Source organism: Diadema antillarum, unplaced genomic scaffold (genome assembly GCF_040938485.1).
Source record: "Diadema antillarum isolate AM-2024a unplaced genomic scaffold, OU_Dant_1.0 scf00000028, whole genome shotgun sequence".
Taxonomy (NCBI): domain Eukaryota; kingdom Metazoa; phylum Echinodermata; class Echinoidea; order Diadematoida; family Diadematidae; genus Diadema; species Diadema antillarum.
In genome coordinates, this window is record NW_027270917.1 from 1905321 (window position 1) to 1916854 (window position 11534).

The 11534-nt window shown below is 36.4% G+C and overlaps 1 protein-coding gene across 1 annotated transcript; it reads left to right on the forward strand.

The window, feature by feature from the left end:
• Window positions 1-310: 310 nt before the first annotated feature.
• On the forward strand, window positions 311-6029 carry LOC139735766 (PSME3-interacting protein-like). Its single transcript, XM_071646520.1, has 6 exons — window positions 311-370; window positions 1754-1865; window positions 2451-2549; window positions 4498-4619; window positions 5218-5354; window positions 5705-6029. Exons 2-6 carry the CDS (start codon window positions 1757-1759, stop codon window positions 6027-6029), a joined length of 792 nt encoding a protein of 263 aa, XP_071502621.1. The 5' UTR covers window positions 311-370; window positions 1754-1756.
• Window positions 6030-11534: the final 5505 nt, after the last annotated feature.

Here is an 11534-nt window from a genome sequence, read left to right on the forward strand (position 1 = left end):
CATCCTCGTTCATTACAATTTCTGCCTCACATGCAATACTTGTTTTTAGAAACTAAAAATTCAGCTGCAACTTTATAAGGGTAAATTAAAATACATTAAACACAGATCTAGATTTATACATGGCTAAAATGTCTTTCATTAATTATTTGAGTACCAATAAACTCAAAAGTAACAACTGTGATTTTACATTTGTACTTTTTACATAGCATATTCGTTCTACATAGCATTCGTTCTATATCTACACGACAACATTGTACGGTGCACGGACGGGCGTTGTGAATTATTGTGTACGAAAACATTACTTTAGTTGGAAACGAATGCGCCATCTGATGGGAATACCGTAACTTGGCCCTTCCGTCTCTCATTAAAAGTAAGAATAAGGCGTGACTATAGATTTTGATTTCATTGTTCATTGAATGATCCGCGATACGGTATACGGGTTAATAGTTTAGTTCATAGACTCATAAGTAACGTTACACAAATTTGGTGTGGTCCCGTGCATAGAAATCGGCGCGGTGTAAGTTTAGTAAGATGGATACGCTAGCTATTGACATTGTATTGTAAGTTTAACTACTATTACTAACGTTAGTAGGGCCTGCTGACACCACACACACACTGCACTGTGACTGTAGTGTAATCATGGAGCTACTAACAGAGTCTGTTAGTAGCTCCATGGTGTAGTAGTGCTTACAAGTGGGTGGGCGGGCGCCGCGGTATGTATCGCCAAGTTTTAGCTACTGAGAATTCATTTCAAGTAAGTAAATTTTATGAATGTTCTAAATTTACACGTAGGGGCCTACAGTAATTCATTTTTAATTGAAAAGACCCAAAAACGAGCTGCAATATTTGCATATATACTGTATACACCTTTTACAACAACTACAACAATTAAATTAGACGTTTATGACGGAACAGCAAACTTTAACGTTAGTGTGACAAATATGAATGATGAAGCTTCTGGAATGGGAAAGTCTCAAAAGAGGGAGATTCAAATCTCGCCTTCTCTTTTACAAACAAAGATAAATTTACAATTATTAAATTAATTACAGTGTAAACCCCTAAAGGGGCAAGGCCACAGTATCCAAAGGGGGTTCTACTAATCCCTAGGGCCTAGGGACATCAAAGTTTAAAATCAAATGAGAATAATGCCTCGGCGCCTCCGACTTGTGCATTGCTGCCTAACGTTACAGGATAGATAGCCACACCAGGCGTTTGTATGGTCAGAAGTAGATTTAATCTGTGCGTGCGTTCACTTTGGAATGCTTGATGAAACGAGCCTTTAATTAGCAGTAATTTTTAATTGTGAAGATTGAAATATGTGTAACGCATGCTTCCCATGTATAGTAAATCTAGAGTTCTATACGACCCTACTCTTCAGTATTTCATACTGTCAGACCAGTGACATTTTCATGAATGGACCAGTTGAAAAAAAAAAAAAAAAAAATTGGTACCTACTGGTCTGACATAAAGGTTGGACCAGTAGAAAAAATGGGTTTGTGTGCAGCCCTGCTGTACATGTTCTGTAGGTACAGTACAACCTCTTACTGATGTTTGGTCTGATCTAGACTACCACCACTATAGACTGTTTACAGAAACATTTTTTGTAATATAAATTGTGAACTGAGTGTAAAAAAGATAAAGGAAATACAAAAATTACCATACTTTGGAAGTCCTTGACTGATGATACTGGGTGCAATATGTGCTCACTCTCACTGTCTTGTTTGTTTTTGTTTTGTCTGATCTTTTCTCCAAGGGTATGGCAAGTGCCAACTTGAAAGCATTTGTCTCTGAAAGTGAGCTTCAGGCGCAGAGACAACGTCGCCAAGAAGAATGGGAGAAGGTGCGAACAGCAGATCAACCAGAAGGTAACAAAACCCATTCTTTAGATCATGGTCGTATCGCATGGAAGAAAACAAGATTAATGACAAACCCAAACTCCAATTTTCAGTTTTCTTCTGGTGATCTTGACAATGGTTTGAATTAGTAAAAAGACCAAAGCATGATTCGACAAGAAGCAATGAAGTGGCCCTCTTGAAGAAATGTGACAATTGCAGATGAAATCAATTGATACATTGTAAATGAATTTAATTGAATGAATCAGTAAAACAACAATAGTCAGACAAGGGGTAATGAATTTACAATTACAAATAGATATGTAAAAAAATAATATGATTAGTATGATAAAAACAGTGATTGTCATATAACAGACAAACTATGGACATCTCTCCATCCAGTTTGTGCACACCCAAATATTTTTTTTTATTAGGGGTTTGTTTTCTATATAAACTTTGAATTTATCTTAGAATTGTATACTCTTTCATTGAGAGGTTTCTCATTATCTCACCAAAAAGTTGGAAATGTGAAGCCCAGTCTCAACGAGAACTACATTGTAAATCATTGCTTTAATGTGGGAGTAATTACTCTTTATTTTGTTATTGCCTCGGCAACAGAATGTCCGGAAGAAGAATATGATCCTCGATCTCTGTTTGAGAAATTACAGGAACAGAAGGACAAGAAACAGTCTGACTATGATGAGCAATTCAAATTTAGTAAGTATCCATACTTAGGCCGGGCTCGACACTAACATTATTCTCTGATGTCCCGTTCAGGCCACAAATATCTTTGAATTATAACTTTTGCTGCCAAAAAAAGAAAAAAAGAAAAAGAAATGTAGTGGCCCGAAATTAAAGAAAATATAAAAATTCATTTTTGAAGTTAAGCTGCCACATCAAGCCACCAAAAGTCTGGTGGCTCAACGTAAATTTTAGTGACCCCAAGCCACTGATCCAGTGCTTATGTCAAGCCTGGTAATATAGGTAAAGTTTGCACATTCCTGAGGTAATATGAAATATCTAACATATGAAATATCTAACAGTTAAAATGGTGCAGTTGAATGAATTGAATTGAATTGAGTTGAATTGAATGCTGTATTGTCCACAAATACAACTGTGAGAATGTGCCTTCCATCAACAATACACAGGAGAGATATACACAATACATCGTAATAATATAGAACAGCAATACTGGGCATATGCATAATACACTACAAAGAACATCTTTCCAACGAAGATCTTTTACTATAGTATAATTGTTACAGAGAATGATAAATAATCATCATATTGTGATATCCATACTGCATCATGCATGATTAAATTCTAAAGTCATAGAGAATTTATCTTTACAAATTCAATATTTAAGAAAAAAAATAATCCTCTTCGTATCAGCATCATCTTCACCTGCATTAATTCCTCCATTTATAAGACAGCATTGTTTGATTTGCCTTGCTGTTGAAAAGAAGAAGCTTTCAAAAACTGAAACAAAAGCCCTGATTTTTGTTTCCATATGCCATATTTTCTAAGTATTCAGTTATTGTGAGACAGTAATGAGATGCCAAGTATTATTCAATTTTGTTTATGTTTATTATGTGTCATATCATATCTTCTTGCTGCAGAATTGATGTTTTGTGTATATTTGGTTCAGTGTTTCTATTGTCAGTTCTAGTACCGATACTAAAAAAAAAACCAAAAAGACATATTAATGTAGAAGAAATGTTTGCATACAAGTAGATGATGGGATGATGATAATAGTAGTATCCATTTTTTTAATTTTTTGTTTATTATTCTTTTCTATGTTTCTTTTAACCGGCATAAATGGAAAAAAAAATCACAAAGGTTTATATGGTTATGTACTGTACACAAGTGTATGACACTAATTATAGTTTTAGACAGGAGTAGGGTAATTTCAAGTCACTTAATGAAGTGCCATGAACTTAGGCTATGAATTGCTAATTCTCTTCTTCATGTTGCAGTAGTGGACATAGTCAACTTTGCAAAATTTACAGTCTAAGTCTTGTGCATATCTTGTGTTGATTGCCTGTATCAATGAATTTGGAGAAAATGATAATCCATGAAATTTAGTGAAATGTTGCATGATCATACTGTTTTGCTGAGTTTGCTCTAGGAACTGATATACAGTTTACAGTAGTAAAAAAAAAATGGTGAAGTACAATGGTGATTGTATAAAGTGATAACTGAAGAAAAAACATTTTGACAGTACAATTTCCCAGTGCAAACTGTCACAGAGAAGTCTTGTCAGATTATCATGAAGTACAATGTAATGTTTGCAACATCAAAGGTCATTTTCTGAGTTTGCTTTATGTGTCAATTCCTTGAACAAAATAAAACAAATAAATAAGATTAACATGGGGCAATTCTTGAACATGGGAAGAGATCTTATATGACTGGGTACATTTGTACAGAGAAAGGAGAGGGCAAATATTGACTCAAATAGATATTACATGTCGGTTGTTGTCTCAAAGACATTGATTTTAATTTGCCAAGCAAGGAGGGAAATGCCTGTATGTCTAAGAATCAACAGGTTACAATTGAATGTTCATTGAACACACTTGCCCTTTAGTGTCCTGTTAATCAGCGGTTTATTCATTTCTTGTTTGCTTGCATATATGTTTATGTTTATCATGTATGCCACATTTTGCAGAAAACATGATTCGTGGCATTGACGAGGATGAGTCAAATTTCCTGAACGACGTTGCTGAAAAACAGATGAAGATTGAAAGCCAACGACTTGATGAAGAGAAGCAGCTCATAAATGAATGCAAGATATCCTTTTTTTAATTCATGGATTAACAAGAAAGTTCAATAAAAGGCTATATGGTTAGTTTTTAATACATTTAAAGCTGCTGTATACGACGTATATGGGAATATTTATGCAACAAATGATATGCAGTTATGAAATATGTGACTCTATTGTACACAAATCTTTGCTGAATTTCCTTTCTTGAATTTTTATTTATGACAAAAACATTTATTGTTTACATCATATAGTTTTAGAGTTGTATAACAGTTTAGCCATTATGACTTTTGAAATGGTCCTATTATTCTAGCTGTAAGTTGTTGACCAAGAAATGTGATTGAATATGCCTCTATGTTATAATCTGTGGAAGAATTATGAGTCAATGGCATTATCAAACAAGGATCTCTATTAGCTAGTAATCTTTGCTTTTAATTAATTTTTGTTATGATCATTCTTTTTCTTGAATCAATGTGTAATTAATTGTAACTCCATTGACAAAAAAAATAGTAAGAAGAGAAAGGGGGATGAAACATGAATATGTATATCATGAATTCTTTAATTACACTGTACCATTTAGCAAATTATCCTGAACAAATTGTTGTCATCCTTGACTCTGCCCAATACGAAACCATCATGAGCAGGACGGTATCTGCACCCAGTCAGTCTACAAAGCCAGCCAGTCAGTCTGCCGAGAGGAGACCTCGATCCAGCAGCAAGCGCAGCCAGGCGGCCCTGCTGGCTGGTGCCGTCAAGAGGAAGAAGTAGGTGCTTCAGCTGACACAGGAATTCATCAGTTTAATATTTGTAGATATAGAGATGTTTTATAAAGGGAAAGTGGACTAGTCTGTAGTGACACATCTATTAAGTTTCAAAAGGTGTGTATACCACCTGTAACAGTAAACATTTAATGAACTTGTCTTCTCTCGAACATAGATGCTGAAGTGTTTCTGGAATGGGCAGAAATGTGTGTATTTACTTAAACCTTGACATTGAAGAGGGGTCATTCCAAGTAATTATGTGTATACGACAATGCCTGTGTCCAGTTGCCAGGTGTTGGCATTGATATTAGTTTATAATGATTCTGTGTTATTTTGTCATCCTGGTCGTCAAGGTCGGAGCCCGTGGATGACCCCCCGCAGTCTGAGAATCCCTTGCCCACGGACAGCGCTGCGGTCAGTTCATCAGGAGTGCCCCCAACGCATCCCTCCTCGACAGATAACGGACATCTCACCAGAGAGGGAGATGATCGTTCTGCTGTCAAAGAGGACTCATCAGACGAAGGCCAGGTTCGGTGCATCGCGGTGCTGCCAGGAATAGGGACATACTCCAACAGCAGCGAGGACTCGGATTCGGACAGCAGTGACTCGGAAGGCGTGGACCTCATCAAGGCGGTCTTCCACAAAACGAGTAGGCGGAAGAAGTCTGCCGAAAAGTGAGAGGATCTCGCAGAAGAGTGCGGGAGTGCCTCAAAGCACTCTTTCTAGATCTCCTAGTACTGTTCTCCAGAAACTGCAAAACCAGAATGTAATGTCTGTCGACCCTTGGAATGACAGATCAATACATGATTTTGTGATTTTTCTGCATGAAAGGAAGTAATGCTGGGTTGATAATCATCAGTAGATATGTCGCAGTATTATTTTGTTTTAGTTTGAAGACCCGGTCGTATGGGGATACCATGGAGTGGGAGGCTGGTGCAGCTCCGATATATTTTAAAATTCCCGTAACAAATTATGTACAGCTTTATCACTGATCTCTATGTGAGTACACACACAGTCAAAGAATTTCGACTCGAGCAGCGGTTACCAATGAGTTTGCACCGAGATGCACATATTCATTGAGCATGCTGGCAGATGCTGTTCATTGTTTTCGGAGTGTACCCTGGAAAGCAACAAATGTAGATGGATTTAATCGGACCACCCATTGAACTGAATTGCATTGAATTGAATTGATGCCACCATAGGCCCCCATGTATCCCCACACTACCATGTCTTTATAAACATTACTCTTGATTTTCTTGGAGCTCTGTCCCCCATACATTTCATGCCAAGGTAGTGTGATTACTAGTATCAGAAAACGAGGAAGCAAAATATTCATACAATGTACCTAACATTACTTGAACGAAGTGGTCATTGCCATTACCAGGTGCACCAGCTCACAATAGCAAGACAGATTTATATGCGTAACTCTACACCTTCTCCTGCCATGGACACAGTTTGAGAACTTTGTTCCACGATGCAGTGGTTCTCATAATTGAAAAGTTCTGAGGTGATATTAAGTATGACCTTCCCTGCTATTGTCAGAGTAAGGTGCATAACAGTAGGCCTTGGGATGCTTGTTTCAGTGCTGACCTATACTGTTCATGACATCACAAAGGGCACGAAAGTTGTTTTGAAGGTATGGAGCAGGGAGGTGTTATGGAGCAAGAAGAAACCAGATTCTCTCCTTTGTACCCATGCTCTGAGCCACAGAGAAGTTAAATGCACTATCGCTTGTCAAAAATTTGCTTTGACAGAAGAGAGCACTTCTGTGAAAGTATGCATCAATCCCCTATCACAACAAATCCAGCAAGCAGCAGTTGATGTCCCTTCCAATATTTTCAGCAGCAATTATATAGTTTTCAAAGGACATGATACATGTATGCAAACAAGATTATGTCAAAATTTGTGCTTCTTTAGTGCTATAGTATGCAGAAATAAATATCAGCCCATTAATTAATCCCAAGGATGTACCATTCAAGTCCTACACCTGGTAAACCAAATTATGCACGAATGTGTATGAGATGGTTAAGTGCTAACTTTTAAAAAGAAATATACCCATATTTCTGTTTTTCAGTCTTTGGGTGCATTGATAGCAAGGAGATTTGCAGAAAAACTTAAAGGATTTGTTCCATACAATATTACCACCAAATTCCATACAAGATTTCAAAATTTCATTTGACATACAGCTTAAAATTGTTGAAATTAAGAACCACTTTTTCGGTCACTATATCCCAGCTCAAATGGAGAGTGGCTGGGAGCATGGAACATCAAAGCGGGTGGAATGCAGAAAACAGGGGAAATTGTGTTGCCGTTAATATATGTCAGTATCAAGAGGGGAATGTGTACTTTTCAGTAAAAAAAAATAATAATAATTTTGTGGGATTCTCTTAATTTTTTTTGTAACATTGCCTGCATTATGTCACAAACTGTTGTAATCTTTTCATCCAGTAGTGTTAGCACTGAAACTTCAAAAATTCATGTCTTTTTAATGGATTGTCCGGTTTTCCTCAAATTTCACGGATGCGTTCTGCTAATATTGCTGCATTGACTGGAGCCATCATTGTAGATATTTGGGTCCTATTCCCCTTAAACAAGCAAACTCCCTGGCTGTTTTGGTTGATGGCTTGGTAAGGCTTCTTTGTGGTATATCAGAGCCCTCTCTCTTGCAAGGAAGTTGTTTGCATATTGCAATGAGCATATCAAATATGAGTTCGTTAGGTGACCAGATACCTTCGGTCCCCATGGAAGTTTTCTTATTTGACGTCGACTGTACCATTCTTCTTGAATCATCATAATTGAAATGTAAAGAGTGCTGTACTTGTTCAAAGCTTTATAGAAGTACTCCTTTCCACTTTGCAACTTGGCGAAAGTAATGGAAGTAAAGACAGTCTAACAAAATTATAAAAATCAGGCAAAATGAAAAAAGATATTTGCTGATATTGTTCATGATCACTTGTGCAAATTTGATTAAATGATTGCATTGCCTCTAAGTCAAGCATTACCCTGCTCATAAATCTTTTCTAAATTTAGGTGTTTTAATGATTCACAAAATAGTTAGCGTGTAATATAATATGTATACATATATCAGGTTACATGCACAAAATCTGATGTGAATTTTCATTCAGGAATGAGGTTATATTTTTGCTTCGTTTGTCTTTAATTTTACTCACTGAAAACCAGACCATGTGTGCGCTTTTCTTTATCCACAGCAGACTGATATCTGTTGAAATTAAAAGATACAAACAACTTCGAAATCCTGTCTCCTGTTGTCACATACGGATGTGTCTGTGCTTATGTTTTGTTTTGTTTTTCCCCATGAAGGTGTCTACCATGCCCGTTTTGTTGTTGTTTGATGGATGCTTTATTTTCTGCAAATCGATATACATAAGTTACATAATCTTGAACATGTAGGAAATATAAAAAGTAAATTTAACACAGAGTCGTTTGACTTGCATAAACAACGATATACATAAGTTACATAATATGAACATGTAGGAAATATACAAAGTAAATTTAACTCGAAGTCATTTGACTTGCATAAACAAAGATATAAAAGGAAATTAATGATATAATATACAGTATGCATGTCTATGCAGCAGGGATTACAATAAAGATTGTAGTTAAGAAGTGATTAAATATGCAGAGGGCCGCCATTGTAAGCATTGCTTGAAAAGATGGCGGTCCCGAGGAAAAGGTAGGGACGTACTAGATTCGTAACAATACAAATTCTGCTGCGAAGATAGCAGGGGAAAATAAACTGATGTGTGATGGTGGTGAATGTGCGTGCAAGTGCTTGAAAGTGCACAAGGGCAGATAGGTTGGAATTTAGAATAATAGAATTGGTTTGGGTGTCTTTTATTTAGCTGCAGGGTCTGCAAAATTAATGTCAGTGCTGTGAATATATGGAATGCTGGCATGCACTGATGTGTATGAATGGATTTAGTAGAAGTGCAGGAAGGGAAAAAAAATCATTGCAGCTACAAAGCAAAGCCCCTGGATGTTTTGTTTGGGCGCTCTGTAAGGCTCTATTGTGGTTGATCAAATCGCTCTTTCATTGCTGGCTTCATGTTTGCGCATTTTGAATACCGTAAGCAGATGCTGCCATCACATGCATTGCATCATTCATCGCAACATTTGTTGTTGTTGTTGTTGTTGTTTTGTTTGACAAAACATTATCAGTCAGGCAAGATATACTGCCGTAACATACTTAAATGACTGAAAATGGTCACAGTCAGATATGCGAATGTGATGAGATAACTTATTGCATTCAAATCTTGCAAATCTGAATTTTCTTCTAAATATATTGTAAACTGAATTCAATGAAAAAATGATCGCATGTAGTAATATTATTACCTGAAATGTTATTGACATATTATCATTCATGAATTTGTATGCACACATGACCATGTATTATATACAAATTTGGTGTCATCCAATACTCCACAGCACTCTTATTGTGTGTTTGACTGTGATGTAACTTTCACTGATCTATTTGCTTGACCTAAACACAGCTCTCTACATTAGCAGTGGGCCGATGGCCCAGGTCCACTCAAATTTGAAGTCGAGCTACCAAATTTCCAAAAAGGGTATTTTTTGGTAGCCTGATCAGGCAGCTAAAATATTGAAATGAAGTTTTATGTTTCCTTCTGTTTTTTTGCCACTCTTTATTTTTTCAGGTCACCAAACTTTCATATTAAGAGATGTGTTGTCAGCACTAACCACCAGAGAGACAGAAAAAATTAATGTCAAATCCTGCCATACATGAAACATATGCCTTTGTCAAAATAGGCGAAAATTCGTTAAAATAACACCTTTCACGGACTTTCCTTAATCACTACTGTTTTGAAATATATATATATATATATATATATATATATATATATATATATATGTATATATATGTATGTATATATATGACAATATCTATAAATATATATAAATTGGACAAAATTTTGTCCGATTTCTTTGATCCTCAATCTTGATAAATATATACACACATACACATACATATATATATATATATATATATATATATATATATATATATATATATTTATGTGTGTGCGTGTGTGTTTATATATGTACTCTAAAATGTAATTTAAATGAATTTTCTTATTTCATTTCAGACCACCAGAATTTCAAATTCAAAGATTTGGGAAAAGTGTTAGTGGCGAGCTCTGATATTTATTTTTCTTTGATGTGTGTGTGTGTTTGTGTGTGTGTGTGTGTGTGTGTGTGTGTGTATGCGTGTGTGTGTTTGTGTGTTTGTGTGTGTGTGTTTGTTTGTTTGCTTGCTTGTTTAACGTATTCAGAAGCGGCGTTTGTTCAACCTTATGCGATAGCCCGCAGAGCCATTCCATCAAAGTCGGCACATTTTTTTTTTTCTCCATGAGGGGACTGCATTCTACAAGCTCTGCTTTTTAGCAGTTCCCTCCATTTCCAGCGATATTGTTTATGTATTTACCACAGTGACGTAACAGTTATTTGTATCTCTGTTGATAATTTACCTGTATCTCTTTTACAACGTTATCCTTTTCATCGCATTGTGGTACTGATTTCCTGACGTCTGTGTATACGAGCGTTTCATTGTATTTCTGTAATTATTTGTTTGTTGGAAATGAAATAAATCAACTTGAACTTGAACATGCCGAGTTTTCTGAAGTGTTGTTGTGCACGATGTATTGAGTGGCAACAGAGACTGTGTATAGTATAGCCATGATGAAACGGTAAACAAGCATAACAATTTGTGGTGCAAGCGTGATAACATCGAAATGTTTAAGCTGTTCGAATTAACTGGTGTCCTGTTGGTTTCGAGGTATTGACCAATGATGTGCAGAGCGGTCTTTGGGAGGGCGGTGGAAAGTGTGATCCTCACTACACTCACGAGGCAATAACAGTACACTGGCGGGGGTAAAGTTCACCCAGGGATATTCCTAGCTATTAAACGTATGATGTCGTTAAGCCAAGAATCGGAAGGGTGTGAACCTATGGCACAAAGTCTAAAAAGCTAACGTTCGACCAATCCTCACCCCCAGTGGATTCTCAATAACTGGCACCGAGCCAAAACTGGCAAAACTTGTTTATTTGTGTGTTTTTTGTCCTTTGTTAGCGCACTGGTCGCTTGTGTGCCTCCGATAGCGATATGTTGAAAAGAATGAATGGTTTTCTGTAGATATTTAAGAG